The sequence below is a fragment of the Schistocerca cancellata genome, chromosome 11 (genome assembly GCF_023864275.1).
Source record: "Schistocerca cancellata isolate TAMUIC-IGC-003103 chromosome 11, iqSchCanc2.1, whole genome shotgun sequence".
In the NCBI taxonomy this organism is placed as follows: domain Eukaryota; kingdom Metazoa; phylum Arthropoda; class Insecta; order Orthoptera; family Acrididae; genus Schistocerca; species Schistocerca cancellata.
The window spans coordinates 93,820,580-93,846,006 of NC_064636.1; the positions used below are offsets into that span (position 1 = coordinate 93,820,580).

The 25,427-nt window shown below is 43.4% G+C and overlaps 1 protein-coding gene across 2 annotated transcripts in view; it reads left to right on the top strand.

The window, feature by feature from the left end:
• The window catches only part of LOC126108804 (poly [ADP-ribose] polymerase tankyrase-1-like), a 92,635-nt gene that overhangs the window by 49,111 nt on the left and 18,097 nt on the right, over positions 1–25,427 (top strand). For both annotated transcript variants that reach the window (XM_049914169.1, XM_049914170.1), the window contains exon 4: positions 15,197–15,776. In XM_049914169.1, coding sequence (XP_049770126.1) covers positions 15,197–15,776 — 580 coding nt within the window. The remainder of the gene's footprint in view (positions 1–15,196; positions 15,777–25,427) is intronic.

Consider the following 25,427-nt stretch of genomic DNA (forward strand, 5'->3'; position numbering starts at 1 on the left):
TACAGTGAGATTTATGATGAGTCATCTACACTGGAGTGCCAAAGAAACTGGTATAGGCGTGTGTATTCAAATACGGAGGTATGTAAACAGGCAGAACACGGCGCTGCGGTCGGCAGGGCTTGTATACGACAACATGTGTCTGGGGTAGTTCAAATTCAAATGGCTCTGAGCACTATGAGACTTAACATCATCAGTCCCCTAGAACTTAGAACTACTTAAACCTAACTAACACAAGGACAGCACACAACACCCAGCCATCACGAGACAGAGAAAATCCCTGAACCCGCCGGGAATCGAACCCGGGAACCCGGGCGTGGGAAGCGATAACGCTACCGCACGACCACGAGATGCGGGCCTCTGGGGTAGTTGTTAGATCGGTTATGCTGCTACAATGGCAGGTTATCAAGACGTAGGTGGGTTGCAACGTGGTGTTATAGTCGGCGCAGTTGCGATGGGACACAGCATCTCCGATGTCCTGATGAAGTGGACAATTTCCCGTACCACCATTTTGTTCAACTTATCAGAAGTTCAACCCTTCTGCAAATTGCTATAGATTTTAATTCTGGGCCGTCAACAAGAATCAGGCTGCAAAACCAGACAAGGAAAAATCGTCGATAACGGACTTCGGAGCTGAGGGCCCACTCGCGTACCCTTGATGACAGCATGACACAAGTCTTCACGCCTCGCCTGGACCAGTCAACAACGACATTGGACTGTAGATGACTCTAAGCGTATTGCCTGGTTGGGCGAGTCTAGTTTCAAATCGTATCTAGTGGATGGAAGTATGGAGACAACCTCAGGAATCCATGGACCCTGTATGTCAGCAGGAGATTGTTCAACTTGGTCGATGCTCTGTAATGGTGTGGGGCGTGTGCTGTCGGAGCGATATGGGACCCCTAATACGTCTGGACACGACTCTGACAGGTGACACGTACATAAGCTTCCTGTCTGATCAGCTGCATCCATTCGTGTCCATTGTACATTCCGACAGACTTGGGCAATTCCAGAAGGACAATACAACAGCCCACACGTCCAGAATTGCTACAGAATGGCTCCAGGAACACTCTTCTGAGTTTAGAAACTTCCACTGGTCACCATACTCCCCAGAAATGAACATTATTGATCATAAGTGAGATTCCTTGCAACGTGCTGCTCAGAAAAAACCTCCACCCCTTCGTACTCCTACGGATTTATGGACAGCCGGACAGCCCTGCAGGATTCATGGTGTCAGTTCCCTCCGGCACTACTTCAGACATTAGTCGAGTCCACGCCACGTCGCGTTGCGGCACTTCTGCGGGCTCGCGGGGCCCTACACGAAATATCTTTGGTTCTTCAGTGTATATAACATTCAAATGCTTAGTGTGTGTAGTTAGTTATACGTACAGATCGTTCACCTTCCTACATGCAGACATACATTGTGTAATGGGTATAACTGCAGATATTTTTACTGGTGACTGAGAACAGTGTACTAAACAATATTATATCAGTACTTGCGCCATAAGTTAGACCCGTGGTCTAGGGGTAGCGTCTTTGATTCATAATCAAAAACGTCTTCGGTCCCGGGTTCGATCCCCGGCACTGCCTAAATTTTGATAAATAATCAGCATTGGGGGCCGAAGACTTCCGGCATAAGAAGTCAGCCTCATTCTGCAAACGGCCTTGTCAAAGAGGGCAGAGGAGCGGATAGAGGTTCAGGGCACTCTCTTGTCCTAGGGGTGGGAAATTGCCCCTAAAGGCGGAAGAATCAGCAATGATCAACGACATGAGGATGCAGAAGGCAATGGAAACCACTGCATTAAAGACACGTAACGTGTATCCACAGGACATGTGGCCTGTATTTGAAGAAAGTGTCATGATGATCTTTCCATTGGCAAACGATTCCGGAATAGTCCCCCATTCGGATCTCCGGGAGGGGACTGCCAAGGGGGAGGTTACCATGAGAAAAAGATTGAATAATCAAAGAAAGGATAACATTCTACGAGTCGGGGCGTGGAATGTCAGAAGCTTGAACGTGGTAGGGAAACTAGAAAATCTGAAAAGGGAAATGCAAAGGCTCAATCTAGATATAGTAGGGTTCAGTGAAGTGAAGTGGAAGGAAGACAAGGATTTCTGGTCAGATGAGTATCGGGTAATATCAACAGCAGCTGAAAATGGTATAACAGGTGTAGGATTCGTTATGAATAGGAAGGTAGGGCAGAAGGTGTGGTACTGTGAACAGTTCAGTGATCGGGTTGTTCTAATCAGAATCGACAGCAGACCAACACCGACAACGATAGTTCAGGTATACATGCCGACGTCGCAAGCTGAAGATGAACAGATAGAGAAAGTGTATGAGGATATTGAAAGGGTAATACAGTATGTGAAAGGGGACGAAAATCTAATAGTCATGGGCGACTGGAATGCAGTTGTGGGGGAAGGAGTAGAAGAAAAGGTTACAGGAGAATATGGGCTTGGGACAAGGAATGAAAGAGGAGAAAGACTGATTGAGTTCTGTAACAAGTTTCAGCTAGTAATAGCGAATACCGTGTTCAAGAATCACAAGAGGAGGAGGTATACTTGGAAAAGGCCAGGAGATACGGGAAGATTTCAATTAGATTATATCATGGTCAGACAGAGATTGCGAAATCAGATACTGGATTGTAAGGCGTACCCAGGAGCAGATATAGACTCAGATCACAATATAGTAGTGATGAAGAGTAGGCTGAAGTTCAAGACATTAGTCAGGAAGAATCAATACGCAAAGAAATGGGATACGGAAGTATTACGGAATGGCGAGATACGTTTGAAGTTCTCTAACGCTATAGATACAGCAATAAGGAATAGCGCAGTAGGCAGTACAGTTGAAGAGGAATGGACAGCTCTAAAAAGGGCCATCACAGAAGTTGGGAAGGAAAACATAGGTACAAAGAAGGTAGCTGCGAAGAAACCATGGGTAACAGAAGAAATACTTTAATTTATATGGATGAAAGGAGGAAGTACAAACATGTTCCGGGAAAATCAGGAATACAGAAATACAAGTCGCTGAAGAATGAAATAAATAGGAAGTGCAGGGAAGCTAAGACGAAATGGCTGCAGGAAAAATGTGAAGACATCGAAAAAGATGATTGTCGGAAGGACAGACTCAGCATACAGGAAAGTCAAAACAACCTTTGGTGCCATTAAAAGCAACGGTGGTAACATTAAGAGTGCAACGGGAATTCCACTGTTAAATGCAGAGGAGAGAGCAGATAGGTGGAAAGAATACATTGAAAGCCTCTATGAGGGTGAAGATTTGTCTGATGTGATAGAAGAAGACACAGGAGTCGATTTAGAAGAGATAGGGGATCCAGTATTAGAATCGGAATTTAAAAGAGCTTTGCAGGACTTACGGTCAAATAAGGCAGAAGGGATGGATAACATTCCATCAGAATTTCTAAAATCATTGGGGGAAGTGGCAACAAAACGACTATTCACGTTGGTGTGTAGAATATATGAGTGTGGCGATATACCATCTGACTTTCGGAAAAGCATCATCCACACAATTCCGAAGACGGCAAGAGCTGACAAGTGCGAGAATTATCGCACAATCAGCATAACAGCTCATGCATCGAAGCTGCTTACAAGAATAATATACAGAAGAATGGAAAAGAAAATAGAGAATGCGCTACGTGACGATCAGTTTGGCTTTAGGAAAAGTAAAGGGACGAGAGAGGCAATTCTGACGTTACGGCTAATAATGGAAGCAAGACTAAAGAAAAATCAAGACACTTTCATAGGATTTGTCGACCTGGAAAAAGCGTTCGACAATATAAAATGGTTCAAGCTGTTGGAGATTCTGAAAAAAGTAGTGGTAAGCTATAGGGAGAGACGGGTCATATACAATATGTACAACAACCAAGAGGGAATAATAAGAGTGGACAATCAAGAACGAAGTGCTCGTATTAAGAAGGGTGTAAGACAAGGCTGTAGCCTTTCGCCCCTACTCTTCAATCTGTGCATCGAGGAAGCAATGATGGAAATAAAAGAAAGGTTCAGGAGTGGAATTAAAATACAAGGTGAAAGGATATCAATGATACGATTCGCTGATGACATTGCTATCCTAAGTGAAAGTGAAGAAGAATTAAACGATCTGCTGAACGGAATGAATAGTCTAATGAGTACACAGTATGGTTTGAGAGTAAATCGGAGAAAGATGAAGGTAATGAGAAGTAGTAGAAATGAGAACAGCGAGAAACTTAACATCAGGATTGATGGTCACGATGTCAATGAAGTTAAGGAATTCTGCTACCTAGGCAGTAAAATAACCAATGACGGACGGAGCAAGGAGGACATCAAAAGCAGACTCGCTATGGCAAAAAAGGCATTTCTGGCCAAGAGAAGTCTACTAATATCAAATATCGGTCTTAATTTGAGGAAGAAATTTCTGAGGAAGTACGTCTGGAGTACAGCATTATATGGTAGTGAAACATGGACTGTGGGAAAACCGGAACAAAAGAGAATCGAAGCATTTGAGATGTGGTGCTATAGACGAATGTTGAAAATTAGGTGGACTGATAAGGTAAGGAATGAGGAGGTTCTACGCAGAATCGGAGAGGAAAGGAATATGTGGAAAACACTGATAAGGAGAAGGGACAGGATGATAGGACATCTGCTAAGACATGAGGGAATGACTTCCATGGTACTAGAGGGAGCTGTAGAGGGCAAAAATTGTAGAGGAAGACAGAGATTGGAATACGTCAAGCAAATAATTGAGGACGTAGGTTGCAAGTGCTACTCTGAGATGAAGAGGTTAGCACAGGAAAGGAATTCGTGGCGGGCCGCATCAAACCAGTCAGTAGACTGATGACCAAAAAAACAACTTGCGCCATTTGCAGACTGATAATTATGGCTGTTAGTGGCCGTACGTTTTAGATGGATTATTATTTGCAAGTACACATGGCAAAAGCAAGCCATTGAAAGTGTACTTTTCTATGGGCAGCAGATCAGGTATTGAAGGGTGAATGCGTAGAGGCTAAATGAAAGTCTATAGTGAGAGGCGTAGTCCATTTTTACTTACAATTACGACGGTGAAGCACACAAGATATATATATAAAAAAACTGAAAAATTATGTATGGTTGCAAAATACTTAAGTGCCTATACAATTAATCTTTAATTTGTGTCTCAGAAATCTTTAATTTTTGTGTCAGAAAAATCTGGTAACAAACAGATGTAAAATGCATACAAGAGAGACGTCTGAAGTGAGACCAGGCATTATAGATAAATCCTAGTGAATTAACAAAATACACACAACAGTATAATGTTCACTGACGAAAGAAAGATACTGAAGCAATGGCCTGTTCTCTGCTGACCACACAGGGGCAGAAACGAAAGTAAGAGAAGAATTGTGAAAACATCACCGAGTTTTTGAGCATCGAGGAACAGTGTGTGTAGTCTCCAGACGGACTTGCATTTAGAGCAAAACATCTTCTCACCCCTGATTCCTTGGCCACCAAGTTGTCTTGGCGTGGAATACGACGACCACGGTGAGGTACAGCTCTCTGTCCTCGGCAGGGAGCAGCCTGTCATCTCTCCTGTAGGCGTGGCGGCCACAGGGAGACATACGACGACAGCATTTAGTGACTAAGCACTGAAAGTTGTGTGTGCATATACGTACAAAGTGACATAACCACCGAAATACTTGCCAAAGCCAATATATAAACGTTGTCTGTGTGGTTGCAAATGTGTGAAAGAAAAAGCCAACCACAATGCACAAAAGTTCCATATGTGTAAGTATGCAGGGATTCTGTATACGTGTTTACCTCGGAAGTGCCGAGGTGTAAGCTGCTGTGAATCAGCAGCTTAAATGTCCAAACGCCACCTTTATTAACCCTTTAGCGAGAGGCAGACGAGGGAGACTTTTTTGTCCAAACAACCCCTGTCCACGGTCTTAGACTTGGTGCACAGCTCAGCTCCAGAAACAGGTGTTCCTCCTGCGGCAGTGCGTGTCTGCGGCCAATCACTGGCACTGAGGACAGTTGGCAGTGATCACGGACAGCGACAGGTCGTGCATAAAGCACGCCAGTGGCGAGACGCAATCACCTTCACCGCGCGATAACAACGGCGAAGTCACTGACGACAGTGCCACTAAAGCAGAGTTATGAAACAGGTTTTCCGAAACTAATTCACCAAAGAAGACGAAGGAAATATTTCTGAATTCCGATAAAGAACAACTGCCTAGATGAGAAACATAGAAGTAGAGACATCCACGGTGTACCAAAGCAGGTTAAATCACGTAATAAAGGCAAGATCTCCGGTCCAGATTGTACCCCACTCACGTTCGCTTCCGATTATGCTGATGCTACAGCTCCATATACAGGAATTATATACAACCGCCTGCTCACAGAAAGCTCCGTACCTAAATACTGGAAAGTTGCTCAAGTCTCACCAATACCCAAGAAGGAAAGCAGGTGTAATCCACTGAATTACGGACCCACAGCACTAACGTCGATTTGCAGTAGGGTTTTGGAACATATACTGTGTTCGAACGTTATGAATTATCTCGAAGAAAACGATTTATTGACACATAGACATGTTGTCGTTGTTGTGGTCTTCAGTCCTGAGACTGGTTTGATGCAGCTCCCCATGCTAATCTATCCTGTGCAAGCTCCTTCATCTCCCAGTACCTACTGCAACCTACATCCTTCTGAATCTGCTCAGTGTAATCATCTCTTGGTCTCCCTCTACGATTTTTACCCTCCACACTGCCCTCCAATGCTAAATTTGTGATCCCTTGATGCCTCAGGACATGTCCTACCTACCGGTCCCTTCTTCTAGTCAAGTTGTGCCACAAACTTCTCTTCTCCCCAATCCTATTCAATACCTCCTCATTAATTACGTGATCTACCCACCTAATCTTCAACATTCTTCTGTAGCACCACATTTCGAAAGCTTCTATTCTCTTCTTGTCCAAACTGTTTATCGTCCATGTTTCACTTCCATACACGGCTACACTCCATACTTCCTGACACTTAAATCTATACTCGACGTTAAAAAAATTTCTCTTCTTCCGAAACGCTTTCCTTGCCATTGCCAGTCTACATTTTATATCCTCTCTACTTCGACAATCATCAGTTATTTTGCTCCCCAAATAGCAAAACTCCTTTACTACTTTAAGTGTCTCATTTCCTAATCTAATTCCCTCAGCATCAGCCGATTTAATTCGACTATATTCCATTATCCTCGTTTTGCTTTTCTTGATGTTCATCTTATATCCTCCTTTCAGGAAACTGTCCATTCCGTTCAACTGCTCTCCCAAGTCCTTTGCTGTCTGTGACAGAATTACAATGTCATCGGCAAACCTCAAAGTTTTTATTTCTTCTCCATAGATTTTAATACCTACTCCAAATTTTTCTTTTGTTTCCTTTACTGCTTGCACAATATACAGATTGAATAACATCGGGGAGAGGCTACAACCCTGTCTCACTCCCTTCCCAACCACTGCTTCCCTTTCATGCCCCTCGACTTTTATAACTGCCATCTGGTTTCTGTACAAATTGTAAATAGCCTTTCGCTCCCTGTATTTTACCCCTGCCACCTTTAGAATTTGAAAGAGACTATTCCAGTCAACATTGTCAAAAGCTTTCTCGACGTCTACAAATGCTAGAAACGTAGGTTGGCCTTTCCTTAATCTTCCTTCTAAGATAAGTCGTAAGTCCAGTATTGCCTCACTGATGCAAAACACATCGTTGTTGTAAAACACAACTACCTCTTTATACTCATCAAGTGATGAGTGCTATCGACAGGGGATGTCAAACTTATTCCAAATTTTTAGATTTCCAGAAGACTTTCGACACCGTTCCTCACATGCGTCTTCTGACCAAACTGCATGAATATGGAAAATCGCCTCAGTTGTGCGACTGGCTTCGTGATTTCCTCACAGTAAGATCACAGTCCGTAGTAACAGACGGAAGGTCATCGAGTAAAACAGAAGCAATATCCTGCGTTCCCCAAGGAAGTGTTATAGGCCATCTGTTGTGTCCGAGCGGGGTAGCCGCGCGGTCTAGGGCGTCTTGTCACGCTCCGTGTGACTCCCCCCGTCGGAGGTTCGAGTCCTCCATCGGGCATGGGTCTGTGTGTCGTCCTTAGCGTAAGTTAGTTTATGTTAGATTAAATAGCGTGTAAGCTTAGGGACGGATGACCTTAGCAGTATGGTCCCATAAGACCTTACCACAAATTTCCAAATTTTCCCTCTGTTGTTCCTGAACAATATTAACGACATAGGAGACAATCTGAGTAGCCCTCTCAGATTGTTTGCAAATGATGCTGTTATTTACCGTCTTGTTAAGTCATCAGATGACCAAAACGAACAGCAAAATGATTTAGATAAGATATCTGTATGGTGCGAAAAGTGGCAATTGAAGCTGAATAAAGAAAAGAGTGAAGTTATTCACATGAGTGCTAAAATAAATCCAAAAAAAATTTTGATTACGCTATAAGTTACACTTAATATTAAGGCTGTAAATTCAACTAAATACTTGGGGATTACAATTACAAATAACCTAAATTGGAACGATCGCATAGATAATTTTTTGCTTAGAGCAAACCAAAGACTGCAGTTCATTGGCAGAACGCTTAAAAGCTGCAACAGCTTTACTAAAGAGACTGCTTACACCAGGCTTGTCCGTCCTATTCTGGAGTATTGCTGTGCGGTTTGGGATCCCCATCGGCAGGGACTGATGGACGACATAACAGTACTGCGCTCGTTTTTCATTCATAATTGACTCTTGTCTTCCAAAGCTGAAAAAAATGTATTTGCCTAAGGTGAAAGACGTAAGAGCAATACACTGGCGTATGTTTACGATTATTTGGTTTATTAAGGAAAGGCAAGCCTACGTTTCTAGCATTTGTAGACTTAGAGAAAGCTTCTGACAATGTTGACTAGAATACTCTCTTTCAAATTCTGAAGGCGACAGGGGTCAAATACAGCGAGTGAATGGCTATTTACAATTTGTACAGAAACCAGATGGCAGATTAACAGCCGAGGGGCATGAAAGGAAAACAGTGGTTGAGAATGGAATGAGACATGGTTGTAGCCCATCCCCAACGTCATTCAGTCCATGTACTGAGCAAGCAGTAAAGAAAACAAAAGAAAAGTTCAGAGTAGGAATTTAAATCCGAAGAAGAAACAAAAGCTCTGAGGTTTGCCAATGACATTGGAATTCCCTCAGAGAGAGCAAAGGACCTGGAAGAGCAGTCGAATGGAACAGACAGTGTCTTCAAAGGAGGATAAAAGATGAACTTAAACAAAAGCGAAACGATGATAATGGAAGTAGTCGAATTAAATCAGGTGAGGCTGAGGGGATTATATTAGCAAACGAGGCACTTTAAGTAGTAGATGACTTTTGCTATTTGGGGAGCAAATTATCTGATGATGGTGGAAGTAGAAAAGATGTAAAATGTAGAGTGGCAATGACAAGGAAAGCGTTTCAAAAGAAGAGAAATTTGTTAACATCGAGTATAGTTTTAAATGTCAGGAAGTCGTTTCTCAAAGACTTTTTATGGAGTGTAGCTATGTATGGATGTGAAACATGGACGATAAATAGTTTATACAAGAAGAGAATAGAATCTTTCAAAATGTGGTGCTACAGAAGGATGCTGAAGATTAAATGGGTATACCACGTAACTAATTTGGAGGTACTGAATAGAATTGGGGAGAAGAGAAATTTGTGGCACAAATTGATTAGAAGAAGGGATCTGTTGGTCTGCCTTTTTTTGGGGCATCAAGGTATCACCAGTTCAGTACTGGAGAGCAGCGTGGAGGGAGACCAAGATATGAATACATTAAGTAGATAGCCGTAGGTACTTTGAGATGAAGGAGCTTACACAGGATAGAGCAGCATCAAACCAGTCTCTGAACTGAAGACCGCAACAACAACAACATGTTTACGATAGAAATCAGGAAGGAAAGTTATTCATACAGGGTGACAATTCGAGATTGAAATTTTCCCACTGCAGCAGAGTGTGCGCTGATATGAAACTTCCTGGCATATTAAAAGGGTGTGCCGGACCGAGACAAGACCTAAAGACCTTTGCCTTTTGCGGGCAAGTGCTCTACCATCTGAGCTACCCAAGCAGGACTCATGTCCCCTCCTATGGTCTTCAGTTCTAGCAGTACCTCGTCTCCTACCTTCCAAACTTCACATAAGGTCTTCTGCGAATCTTGCAAGGCTAGCACTCCAAAAAAGAAAGGATATTGCGGTGACATAGTTTAGGCACAGCCCGGGGTATGTTTGCAGACTGAAATTTTCACTCTGCAGCGGAGTGTACGCTGATATGAAACTTCCTGGCAGGAGTGTTAGTGAAGTTTGGAAGGTAGGAGACGAGGTACTGGCAGAACTGAAGCCCAGAGGACGGGACGTGAGTCGTGGTTGGGTAGCCCAGGCGACAGAGCAGTTGCCCGCGAAAGGCAAAGGTCTTGAGTTCGAGTCTCGATCCGGCACACAGTTTTAATCTGCCAGGAAGTTTGAGGGTGACAATTATTGACCTACATGAAATGAAATCTTCATAGCTTCTGAACGGTTTCCTTTATGACGTTCAAATTGTACTGTTGGCTGCGGGGGATGATGGGAGATTGCATATGCACGCCTTGCTGCTGTCGGCTATGTACACGAGAAAACGTCACGGTACAGCGTACCTGCACATATACCACTTGTGAAGGCCTACTACACGAGCAATAACAGCCCAAATGCGGCTCAAAGAAAGTGGTGCGACCGAGATCAAGATGAAGACAACCGGTCCGTGTGTGCTAAAAATCAAGAATATAATTCGCAAGTGTGAGACAACGGGTAGCTTTCGTGCTGACAGTGTTCGCAATGTCGGTGGACCAAAACGGATGGAAACGCCTGAAAACATCAGGATGACAAGCGCTGTGTTTCAAACCAGCCCCAGGAAATCTATCAGACGCGCTGCACAACAGCTGGGAATCAACTGGGAGGCACTGCGACGTATAGTTGTTGAAGACCTGCATCTTTTCCCATATAAAATTCAAACTCCTCAGCCATTAAGCACGAGAGCCATGGAACAGCAGTTTTGTTTCGCCTACACTCTTGTCTCCAGAATTGACGAACAGGACTTTGATGTGAATATGGTTTCGTTTCGCCCCTAAGCCCACATCTATTTGGATGGGTTCGTCAATATGCGAAATTGGCGCATTTGGTGGACTGAGACTGCGCATTCGGTGATCGAGAAGTCTCTTCACCCTCAACGGGTGACTGCGTGGTGTGCAGTCTCCAGCCACGGAATAATCAGTGCAATATTCTTTTGGTGACTACCGAACGGTACGTAAAAGTTTTGGAAGATGATATCATCACGATTATCCAAAGTTATCCTCATTTCGATAAGATGTGATTCATGCAAGATAGTGCTCGGCCCCTTCGAGCAGGGAAGTGTTTGATGTCCTGGAGGAGCATTTTGGGGACCGCATTCTGGCTCTGGTGTACCCAGGAGGCACGGGCATGGACCTCGATTGGCCTCCACGTTCTCTGGATCTGAATACATCGACTTCTTTCGGTGGGGCTATATTAAGGTCAAGGTGTACAGCAATAGCCCAGAGACTATTGCTGAGCTGAAAACAGACATTCAGGAGGTCATCGCCAGCATCGATTTTCCGACACTTCAGCGGGTCACGCAGAATTTTGCTATTCATCTGCGCCACCTCATCGCCAATGACGGCAGGCACATCGAAGATGTCATAACCTTAATCCGAATATATGTAGTAACGTTTACATTTTGAATAAACTGTAACACGCCGAACTTTGTAACTAATTAAAATTTTTTTTCTTCTTTATATAGTCAGCCAGAAAAATGTATGCACACCATAAGGAACGAAAACTATTACTTATGTGTTTATTTTACAATTAATAATTCATCACATATGTTGTACAACTTTCAGCTTAGCATAGGGTTCCTTTAAGTGTTAAAATGTTTACAGTCGGCGGCTATACACATAGCAGAATGACGAGCGGTAGTTAAAATTCTCGAAGCACTATGGCATTACTCCCTTAGACTTAGAGCTACTTAAACCTAACTAACCTAAGGACATCCTACACATCCATGCCGGAGGCAGGAGTCGAACCTGCGACTGTAGCATCAGCGCGATTCCGGACTGAAGCGCCTAGAACCGCTCGGCCACAGCTTCCGGCTCGTCGCAACTATGTCAGTCACTGTTACAGTGTAGATCGCTGCACATGTCGCTGTAATCTCCTGGAGAAGTTCCTCCAGCGTGGGAAGTTCCTCCAGTTCCCCACAAGTAAAAGTCCGTAGGTGTTAGATCTGGCGACCGTGGAGGGAACTCAATGGGTCTTCTTCATCCAGTCCAATGCCGCAGCCGCGGGACACGATGGGAATTAGAATGCCCATCGAACACCCCATGTTGTTCTCGGCCACTTTTATTTGTATGGATTCGTTAGTAAGTGAAATTGGCACGGTTGGGGGCTGAGAGGCAGTATTTGGCGATCGAGATGTCACTTTACCCTCAATGGGAGACTGTGTGGTGTGCAATGTCCACTCATGGATTATCCAAATTCACCTTCGAGGTGCACTTTTGGGACCATTCTGGTTCTGATGCACACAGAGGCCACTAGCATGGGCCTAGACTGTATTCACTTTCAGATACAACAGCTATGCCATCCATACCTGCTCTATTCTCCTGTATTACTACATGTAACACTTCTCCCCCTCCTAAGTACCTGTTCGTTGAATAGATTAAAGATAATTGTTTATAGTACACCACCCTGCCGGACTCATTTGTGAACATGCGTAGAACCTGTGTAGAGTGTACTCCAATGGAACTCTTCTCTTTTATTATACAGCTTCCACATAATATATCACTCTCTATGCATATTCCTACACTCTCCTGTACCTCAAACTTTATTTGGTCATTTTACATCATGTGACGTTTCCTGTATACCTACCAAAGCTATGTATTTACAATTTCAAATTAAGTTTAATGATATTACTCCTTCTTGGATTCTTTGTTTTTTCCCGAATCCAAACTGACTTTCTGATAATCCTGTCTCAATTGTTCGAAGACAGTGGAAGCTTTTATTTGATAAGGCATTCTCAACTAAGCTAAGGCTTCGGTAATTTTCGTATTTTAAGACATTCCTCCCTTAAGGACAAATATCGTATAATGTTTTTCTAGAATCTGAGGGCAAATTCCCCAGTTTCTATATGTTATGCTAGCGAGTATTTAACAGATTTCTAATTCCAATTCTTCCACGTTCGACATAGTCAGCTAGAATGTTGTCTTTCCCAGGACTTTTTTGTTTCTCGGATTTTTGGAGCTAGCTGATAGAAAACAAGTGCAATAAATAATAGTAATTTAAAAAGTCATTTAAAGGATCAACCTGATCATCTAACTTAGTAACTGGAACTGTGACTATTTTTAGCGCTAATAACAGCTTGTAATGAAGAACTTACACCAACAAAGGTCAGTTATCAGTACCATCTGCAACAATTTGGTAGGGTGTCATGAATTATCAAATGATGGAAAAAATGTGTGTTGAAAATATAGCATATTCTCTATGACTGGCCCTGACATATCCCCCTACAATAATGGCTCCCAACCTTTCTGAGACCATTATCCCAGAGTGCAAACAGACACTAGCTAGAGCTCCACCTCCCCCGCCCCACCCCCCCTACCCACCCAAACACACACACTAAGTCATCATCTTTAGCAATTAACTAAACTCCACTTAGAAGAATATTTCCTTCGAAAATTTTTATTTTGAAAGTGATGAAAGATAAATGATACTTAGCTTTGTAGACGTTTTATTAATCCTCAGACTAATGTGTCAATTATACAATTGGTACTTCTGATTTGTAATGATGTAGCCTTTCTCATTGCGTCTAAGACTACTCAAAAATGGAAGTTAACTAACTGTCTGCAGTGAAGTTATGCACTTGTTACAAAACTTGTTTCCTCTACACCACTTCTCTCTCTGTTGACACTTGTGTCACCCTCACCCTGCACCTTTACTTAAAATCAATCAAGTGAAAATTCGTGCACTCTACTTACTGTTTCTGAATCACTTGATTGCTGGACTCCTTACTTCTGCAGTGTCAGAAATCGAAAGATTTTAACTTGCCAACGCTTTGTGTCTGACTAGGTGCCACAAATAATAATAAAAAAAGTACTGTACACATCTTACACTACAATAATAGCCACTACATAGTAAGTGTTGAGCTGAAGTTTAATATTTTTTCATTTACTATTATGAACTGAGTGATGGCGAAATTTCTGGTCATTTGCTAGAAATTTTTATGAGATATTGAAGCATATGTGATCTATATGTCTCAATTTCTCCATCATGGTACAAAGTGAAAACTATTGCGTGCAGCAGGAGGATAACGTGTGGAATATGAAGTTCATACATTCGTTTGACAAGCTGTAGCATGCACCAAATTGTGTCATTCATTACTTCTATTATTTGAAAATAAAAATTAATTAATGTTAACTTATGTAATATACTATTACATTGTTGTGAAATAGTAATGATAAACATGATCTTTTAGAAATAATTTAGTATTGTGAGCGAAACACAGTTGGACACAGTTGTTTGTACCCCACATAAAATTTAATTTTATCCACTGGGGGAGGGGGGGAAGGGGGCCGTTACGCCACTACCCTACAAAATATTGGGTGTTGTCATGTTGGAATATGTGAGAAGTTGCCATCAAGCTATGCCCGCCATCTCTATATCATGTTTCTAGAAAGTCATTCCAGACTGTGACAGCAGTTAGTTGATCCCCTGAATCAGTTCCTGGAGAGAAACATGCTGGGCTAGCGGTTAAGGGCAGAGGGGTACAGATTTCAGACATAAAGTATCATTGTTTTCTTAAATAAGTGCAGAAATTGGGACTGTGTGTTGAATAAAATATGCTCTTAGTTTTGTGCTAGATCTCCATTTTGATAGTTTGAGCAAGTAATTGTACAAAGAGACAAATGATAGGAGGCCTGTATTCATTCCGTGGCATTTTTTACAAGCAAATAGGGAAGTTTTAAGAGGAGATGTAATAGATTTTCAAAAGTATTATTTCCTTCATCTACACACTTTAATCTATGTTGTGTGTGAATTTTATCCTGATGGCAGCATTATAAATGTCTTTAAATTGATAAAATGATTAACTCTGCACTGGCAGCCACTCCTATCTTTCCTCTGGGAAACTGTGTTCCAGAATACCTCACAGTGGGACGAGTTCAGCAGGCTGAGGAGGCCACGGCCGTGGATCTGGGTGCTCTGTTGGACGCCGGGGACGGCGCTGTGGTGACTCTGCTGGCCGGGGACAGTACGCGGCTTGTGGCTCACAGGGCTGTCTTGGCCGCCAGGAGTCCCGTGTTTGCGGACATGGTCCGTCGCGTCACTGTAGAGGGCAGCAGTAGCCAGCTCGTACTCTCGGACACAGAGGGTCCTGTGCTGCGCCAGGTGCTGGCATACCTCTACACCCAGCAGGTGCCCCAGCTGCCCAGCATGGCCCCACAGCTGCTGGTCGCCGCCGACGTATACGGCCTCTCGGTACTGAAAGCGCACTGTGAGCAACAGGTGGTCGCCCAGCTGTCTGTCGAGACTGCGGCAGCTGCAGGTGTTCTCGCGATTAGGCATTCCGCCAACAGGCTGAAGCAGGCCGCCGTCGCCTTCATAAAGGCCCACTTGGTCCGTGTGATGGCGACGCAGGGCTGGGCTGAGGCTGTAGTCAATGACCCACAAACTGTTGTGGAGTTGGCTCACCTGATTGCAGAGACACCGACAGACACCAGGTAAGTGTGAGACAAGTCACAATTCTACGTTACACAGCGATAAGTGTGTGTACTGCCAGGCCTACAATGTCCACCACAAAGTTTAATTAGATGTGCATGCGCAGTAAAATACACTACTACTGATATCCATTTTCTTGTATACACTATGTGATCAAATGTATCCAGACACCTGGTTGAATATGACTTACAAATTCAATGAAGCGCTCCTCGCAGCCATACGTTCTATCAGGTGCTGGATCGTATGTTGGGGAATGGCAGCTCATTCTACACGGAGTGCTGCACTGAAGAGAGGTATCGATGTTGCTCGGTCAGACCTGGCACGAAGCTGGCTTTCCAATATATCCCAGATGTGTTCTGTAGCGTTCAGGTCAGGACTCTGTGCGGGCCAGTCCTTCACAAAGACGTTACTGTCATGCAACCACTCAGGCACCCTTCCATGACAAATACGGCCATATCATAAAACCGCCGCCTTCGAATTTTACTGTTGCCACTACACATGCTGGCAGAGAGAGTTCACAGGGCATTCGCCATACCCACACCTTTCCATCCGATTGGTACATTGTGTACCATGATTAGTCACTCCACACAACGTTTTTCCACCGTTCAATCGTCCAATGCTTACGCTTCTTACACAAGACGAGGCGTCATTTGACATTTACCATCGTGATGTGTGGCTTAAGAGCAGCCGCTCGACCATGAAATCCTAGTATTGTCACCTCCCGTCTGACTGTCATTGTACTTGTAGCGGATACCGACGCAGTTTCGATTTCCCATGTGATGTTCTGGATAGATGTGTGCCTATTACAGATTACGACCCTCTTCAACTGTCGGCAGTCTCTGTCATGCAACGGACGAGGTCGGCCTGTACGCTTTTGTGCTGTATGTGTCCCTTCACGTTTCCACTTAGCTATCACATCGGACCTATGCATGTTTAGGAGTGTGGAAATCTCGCGTACAGACGTATGACAAGTGAGACATCAATCACCTGACCACATTCGAAGTCCGTCAGTTCCGTGGAGTGCCCCATTCTGCTGTATCACGGTGTGTAATGTCCACTGAGGGCGCCAATATGGACTACGTCGCAGTAGGTATCAGCACAATGCACCTAATATGAAAAATGAATGTTTCTGGGGGTGTCCAGATACCTTTGGTCACATAATGTATGTCATACAAAAACCGGCGTTGTCTGCATTGGATTGTCACACACTAACTGAATAGCTTGTCTAAATGCTCTCAAGGAACACGCATGCTCGAAGTAAGCAAACATAAAGACATTGTACTTCGCAACTAAGCAGGTTGAATGCCACAAACAAGTGCCGATGTCGAACATTTCAAATACGGTATCTCGTAAACGACTCGTACTTGGATCCTGCAACAAACACCACTGACATTCTGAACTACGCTACTCTTCGTTTGTTAATGTCAATAGGAGTAGGTCTATTTAGAAAAGTATATCTTGTCACAACAAATACACTTCCTAGGTATTAGTACAATCTATGGATTGGCTAACAATACGAGCTCCAGACTACCAATCCACTGTATGCAAACAGCAGATGAATAGCACTTTCAATACCCGCAATATTTCTGGAGGACGCATTCGGTGATTTACCCTATATGTTGGCAAAATAGTAAAATTTCTTCCATACTGACACTCTAACCTGGATCCTGGAAGTTGTTAAGGCCACTGCTCGCATAAAGTGGGAAATCCAGGTTCGGGTCCCAGTCTGGCACAAATCTTCTAATGTCACCAGTAAATTGTAGAGTGAGAATCTCATCGTATTTTAAACTGCAAACATATTTCTTATGCGAAATACAGGTGTGATCTGCAGCAGGGTCTGTTCCTTCAGACATGCATCCTTGTCTGAAGAACATGCCATAGGAGGTTTTTAAACACAGGCACTGTAAGTAGTATTCATATGCCCAGGCAAAGGTCGTGACAACAATAAGTAAGTTTCTTCCTGTGTGAGTTACAGTGATTGTTCTACAGCACGACATGGAAACTCATGGTGATATGTGTAGTTTTAGGTCGGTCATTGAAGCATGCTCGCATAGACGAAGTTGTTCGGCGATCATACTTGCACATTGGGAAATTCAGATTCCAGTCCAGGTCTGACATCAAGCTTTTTACATCACCAGTAAACTGTACAGTTGAAGTCTCATCGTATTCACGACTGTGAATACGTTTCTCGTACTTCACGCAGCTGTAGCTCACAGCAGTACTTGTTTCTTCAAACATGCATGGATGTCTGAAGGCCATTGCACAGTAGAGCCACAAACACACAAAATGGAAATAGAAATAGCACTTTCTGATGGCTCACAATGCTTTCGTTGAATTCTAATAACATTTTCATCAAATCTTTTGTTGGCAGATAAGTTAGCAAGAAGAGAATCATGCAATAGCCAAGATTTCCATAGCTACGTTGATTATTTACGTCATATTTGCAGTCAACATTTCTATTGAATTGCATGTGTACAACAAGGTGTCATTAACGTTAGCTCCTGAAATGAATGAAGAAAAAGGAAAATTAGCTGTGGCCACTGCAGGTTCCGTTCTAGTGATGGACACAATGATGGACTGCTCAGATCACAGACAGACACCACAGTGACATGTGCTGTTGGCAGCTAGGGAAAGCCCACTCTGTTCTCTGTGCTGTACATGCTACTCTAAACCTCTTCCTTCAAAGTAGCCTCTGTTCTCGTTTGTTGTCTCCCCTGCTTCTGGGAATGAGATACCTATAAATGGTGTTATACTGTGTAAAGTGAAGGTGAAGAAGCGGAGCAAGTCTGTCGCTCCTTACCAGGACCAGGGAAACATCTACACTATGTGGTGAAAAGTATCCGGACTCCCCATAAAACATACGCTTTTCATATTAGGTGCATTGCGCTACCACCTGCTGCCAGGTACTCCATATCAGTGACCTCAGTAGTCATTACACAAAGTGAGAGAGCACAATGGGGCGCTTCACGGAGCTCATGGACTCCGAACGTGGTCAGGTGATTGGGTGTCACTTGTGTCATACATGGGTACGCGAGATTTCCATACTCCTACACATCCCTAGGTCACTGTCTCCGATGTGATAGTGAAGTGGGAACGTCACGGGACATGTACAGCACAGAAGCATACAGGCCGACCTTGTCTGTTGACCGAAAGAGACTGCAGACAGTTGAAGAGGGTCTTAATGTGTGATAGGCAGACATCTATCCATATGATCACATAGGAATTCCAAACTGTATCACGATCCACTGCAAGTAGTATGGCAGTTAGGCGGGAGGTGACAGAACTCGGATTTCATGGTCGTGTGGCTGCTAATAGGCCACACATCATACCAGTAAATGCAAACAATGTCTCGCTTGGTTTAAGGAGAGTAAACATTGTACGACAGAATCGTGGAAAAACGTTGTGTGGAGTGACGAATCACGGTACACAATGTTGCCATCCGATGGCAGGGAGTGGGTGTGACGAATGCTTAGTGAACGTCATCTGCCAGAGTGTTTACTGCCAACAGTAAACTTTGGAGGCAGTTATGATGAAGAGCAATTCGTGGGTGGTGATTGCATCTTTCAACCCGATCAAACACCTGTTCTGAATGCACGGCTTGGGGCGGAGTGGTTACACCTCAGTAATATTCCTGTAATGGACTGGCCTGCACAGAGTGCTGACCTGAATCCTAAAGAACTTCTCGTGATGTCTTGGAACACCAACATCGTGCCAGGCCTTGCCGACTGACAAAGATACCTCTCCTCAGTGCACCACTCCATGAAGTATGGGCTGGCATTCCCCAAGAAACCTTCCAGCACCTGATTCAACGTATGCCTGTGAGAGTAGGAGCTGTCATCAAGGCTAATGGTCGGCCGACACCATATTGTATTCTAGCATTACCTATAGAGGGCGCCACAAACTTGTAATTCAATATCAGCTAGGTGTTTGGATACTTTTGATCATATAGTGTATCTTAGAATGCTGCAGCACAGTTCAAGGTATTTTGAATTCCCCATTCGTGATGTTTCCATTCTGTAAAACCTGAAATCTTCGTTGTAGTGGTCAGTCACATTAGTCGCTACACCCATATCAGTACAACAGTTTTGTGTGTTATGTATCTCCCTTTTACTTTCTAGGTATATATGTGTGATTCGCTGACAATTTCTGTAACAAAATTCATTAACTCTAAAGAACTATTCGAGGGGAATTAGAAAAAACTTTTTGGAAGTTTACTAATCTCTAAGGAATATGTTGTCATTCTCAATCGTAGCATATTTGGAACATCTCCCTTGAAGAAGATGATATAAAAACATAATTCTTAAACACCACATGACCACCTCACAAGAAAGGCGACCGGGTTTCACCACAGCTCTGCCGCTTCAGGCAGTTCCACGTAATGCTCTGTCTTCCTTCACATTTCCTTCCCGATTCTAGTCTGTTCTTTCCCATGACATTGCCATACTTCAGTGCACTCCCTTGTGCAACACACAAAGGAAGGCGCTTTTTTGTGTGAAAACTCTGTACTTGGCTCTTAGAGGAGGGTCTGTCAAATATCTACTGACCAGTCTTTGCTTAATTTTCCCTGTGGTTTTTGTAAATATTAGTCCTGCAGAATCTTTACTGAGATATATTGGGTGCATCGCCTTATGTAACCTATTTCTCATGGTTTTCAATCATACTCAATCATTCTTGTATCCATGACATATACTAATACAGTATCATTACACTGAACCCAGTAACCAAACCAAATTCTTGATTTCAGTGAGAGACAACCTGTAATCAGCCCTTAGGCGTATATATATATATATATATAAAATTAATGTGTCTTCTTATTTTGCTGATCATACTCATAGACTCGTTCAGCCTCCCAGTCAGGTACTATTCAATGTTCACCTGTTTCGTGTGAGTGCTCATTGGCCAGTGTGAATCAAATAAATCTATTGGCTGAAGTTTCAATTCTGCGATAAAGGTTTTAATGGAAGTGAAATTTTTACTGCAGTAGCTTCGTAATATGATAAATAGTGTGCTCCATTTTTCTCTGAATTTCCTTCCCCAGTCATTTCAGAAGTATCTGTCACCATATTTACTCTATGTTCCCCCTACCGCCCAGTCTATAGCATATGACCTACAAACACCATCTGATGGACATAGTAGCAAATTAAGTAAAAAAAATGATTCAAATGCCTCTGAGCACTATGGGACTCAACTGCTGTGGTCATAAGTCCCCTAGAACTTAAAACTACTTAAACCTAACTAACCTAAGGACATCACACACATCCATGCCCGAGGCAGGATTCGAACCTGCGACTGTAGAGGTCGTACGGTTCCAGACTGCAGCGCCTTTAACCGCTCGGCCACTCTGGCCAGCAGCAAATTAAGTACATTTAAACGTTTTGCCAATCTAATTTCTGAGTGATTGTAACTTGGTATGTTAAACTGCTAGTATGAGGAACTCATGAGAGGCAGTGTGTAAACTGATTGTCTCACTAGTTAGTCATTTATCTTAGTGGATTAGTCGACCCACCGTCGCCTTTGGCTGTATTGGTCCCATTATCTGTGGATGGACAGCTGCCCAGTGGTCCCTGTGTTAATACATGTATCGGAACAGTCTACCTCTGCACTGTGGGCCAGCCACTGGACACAGCAGGACCAACCCCCAATATACAGCCACACAGTGTGCACAGCGACTGTGGCCAGACCCTCATCACAGCTGTGCAGACCACAGGTCCCCACTCAGCCCCCGTCTGTGGCATGTCGTGAGTTCTGTCACTACATAAGCATATCTTTAAACAAATTAGAGGAGGGAGGCGTTAGCAAAGTGTTATGGCGAAAAAATCGAATTTTAGTTTCTAAAAAGCAGAGATGGCAATGGTTAACAGTAAACTTATAGTTTTAATCGATGTCAACATCTTTCTTTGTATTATGTTCATTCAGTGTGGTAGTAGGGGGATTGTTTCCTAAACTAAAATTCTTTTCCAAAGTTTCTGTATATATTAATGTAGTGGATGGAGTTTCTAGTTTCATTGTTGGTTATATATCTCCCAAATTAATCTCGTAGGGAATGGATGTGGAAGTAGGTTGCTGGTGCATTGCTATATGAGATGAACATAAATTTTTGGACTTTACCAGCTGCAAAAGTGAAAGGTAGACTCTGCAGAAAGTGAAGCATGTAAGACTGGAAAGATAACCTCCACATAAGACTATGAACATCACTTCATGTGGAATTGATGTTTGAATATACATTACATCAACAAGAGCTGAAGTATCTGGAAGGGCAAACGAAACTAAATGATAATTCACAGGTTGAGACAGTATGTGACATTATATCAGTCATTGAAAAATCCAATCAAATTTACACAGAACCGATTTATAATTTGACATTGCAACCACACTTACCTGGACACGTGCGTTGGTCCTGTTGGGAAGAACATCCTAAAGTCATTATACCCTCTCTTGAGGCAAAGTGGCCCATAACCATTGCAATTCGTCCTTGATATCACGGTTACTACGACTGCAATGGATTGACACCCGACATGATCCTACTTGTTAGATCTGGATGTCTTTCGGGACATGGGGGTATTTCAACGTCATGCAGACAATTCATGCAGATACATCCCATGTGTGGGTGAGCATTTTCCTGTTGATTGTTGATGTCACAACACTGTTGCAAGAGAGGCAGCAAATAGGGACACGGGATGTCAGTGGCGTACCATTGTGCTGACAGTGTCCTCAGTCACTATGAGTCTTGAGTTGAGGTCATACCCAGTGGTTCCACACACCATGACACCAGAAGTAACACTGCTGCACGTCTCCAGAAAACAGGAAGAATGCGACCTCTACCAAGGTCGCCGCCATAGTGCCTGACGATGCTCATCTGGGCCAGTACAAAATGTGATTCATTGCTGTAATGCCAGTAGTCTATGCATTATATTCACAGCACCACCCCAGTAGTAGCCTTTTCTGTGTTGCTAGTAATGACAGCTACACATGGCTCAATAATTCCATAGTCCATCTGCTAGTAGTCTCTGACACCAATGCAGCGACGAGGAAGACATGCTCATGGCCTTAGGGACTGTGAACAAAACAATACAGTACTGTGATTGGCTGGTCCAATAACAAAAGTGTTCAGGGAGGTGACCACGAGTGTATCTAAGAAGATTAGAAAAATGAGTGAAATATAAGTGATACACTTTGATCAGTTGCAATGCTGTCTTGAGGCAGTAAAATATTGCTGGACATGATAGCGTGGCCAATCTGGCTGCAAACCTAGAGAGACCTTAGATACTTCTGTTAGTACAGGGTGGAGCAAATGAAAGTGGCCTGGGAGAATGAATACGATTGCACGTGAATATATGCATATAGCCACACCCTATGACATGCACGCCATGTGACGCACCACGTGATCCACATCAGTTCAGGTTGTAGTGCGGGCTGTGCCAGTGTGAGTGGAGCAGGGCAGAGGGGGCGATGGTACTCTCATTGGAGCAGCAGGCGTTCGTTGTGATAAGTTATGTGAGAACGAAGTCATGGAAACGGTGTGGTCAGCTGTTTTCTGCAAAATTTAGTGGTGTTAAAGTGTGAACAATGAGTCCTATGCAAAGCTTAATCCGAAAGTGCTGTCAAACAGGATCTGTTTTGAACCAATAAAAAAAGATGCCTAAACTCCCCTGCACACCACAAAACATGGCTGCAGTGCGCCAGAAAATGCTTCAGATACCTACCAAATCAATCCAACACCTGTCACAAGAGACCATGATGTCACACTGATTATGCAGACCTGCATATTCAGGGTGGTCCATTGACTGACTGGGCCAAATATCTCACAAAATATGCGTCAAATGAAAAAATTTGTCTAGCTTCAAGGGGGAAACCAGATGGCGCTATGGTTGGTCCGCTAGATGGCTCTGCCATAGGTCAAACGGATATCAACTGCGTTTTTTAAAATAGGAACCCCCATTTTTTATTACATATTCGTGTAGTACGTAAAGCAATATGAACATTTTAGTTAGGCCACTTTTCTCGCTTTGTAGTAGATGGCGCTGTAATGGTCACAGACATATGGCTCACAATTTTAGACGAACAGTTCGCAACAGGTAGTATTTTAAATTAAAATACAGAACGTAAGTACGTTTAAACATTTTATTGCGGTTGCTCCAATGCGATACATGTACGTTTGTGAACTTATCATTTCTGAAAACGTATGCTGTTACAGCATGATTACCTGTAAATACCACATTAATGCAATAAATGCTCAAAATGATTTCCGTCAACCTCAATGCATTTGACAATACGTGTAAGACATTCCTCTCAACAGCGAGTAGTTCGTCTTCCATAATGTTTGCACATGCATTGACAATGCGCTGACGCATGTTGTCAGGCGTTGTCGGTGGATCAAGATGGCAAATATCCATCAACTTTCCCCACAAAGAAATCCGGGGACGTCAGATCCGGTTCAAATGAATGGTTCAAATGGCTCTGAGCACTATGGGACTCAACGGCTGAGGTCATTAGTCCCCTAGAACTTAGAACTAGTTAAACCTAACTAACCTAAGAACATCACAAACATCCATGCCCGAGGCAGGATTCGAACCTGCGACCGTAGCGGTCTTGCGGTTCCAGACTGCAGCGCCTTTAACCGCACGGCCACTTCGGCCGGCTGTCAGATCCGGTGAACGTGCGGTCCATGGTATGGTGCTTCGACGATCAATCCACCTGTGATGAAATATGCTATTCAATACCGCTTCAACCGTACGCGAGCTATGTGCCGGACATTCATAATGTTGGAAGTACATCGCCATTCTGTCATGCAGTGAAACATCTTGTAGTATCATCCCGTAATTTCTCTTGTGCCCAATGGCAGAACTATACACGACGTTCAAAGTCGTCGCCATGCAATTCCTGGTGGAATATGGAACGGGTGCAATCGATGTTGATGTAGCATTCTCAACACCGACGTTTTTGAGATTCCCGATACCCGCGCAATTGGCCTGCTACTGATTTGCCGATAAGCCGCGACAGCAGCTAAAACATCTACTTGGGCATCATCATTTCTTGCAGGTCGTGGTTGACGTTTCACATGTTGCTGAACACTTTCCTTAAATAACGTAGGCTAACTATCCGGCGAACGGTCCGGACACTTGGATAATTTCGTCCAGGACACCGAGCAGCATTCATAGCACACGCCGTTTGGCATTTTGATCACAATAGCCATATGTCAACAAGATATCGACCATTTCCACAATTCGTAAACGGTCCATTTTAACATGGGTAATGCATGACGAAGCAAATACCGTCCGCACTGGCGGAATGTTACGTGATACCACGTACTTGTACGTTTGTGACTATTACAGCGTCATCTATCACAAAACGAAAAAAGTGGTCCACCTAAAACAATGATATTTCTTTACGTACTACACTAATATGTCATAAAAATGTGGGTTACTATTTAAAAATACGCAGTTGATATCCGTTTGACCTATGGCAGCGCCATCTAACGGGCCAACCATAGCGCCATCTGGATTCCCCAGTTCAAGTTAGACGAGTATCTCTCTCTGTAGTGTTTTCGTTTGATGCTTATTTCGTGAGATATTTGGCCTGGTCACTATCAATGGACCACCCTCTATATCCCTACCGCATGTCTGTTGGTCATGCATTAAAACCAGCAGATGTTC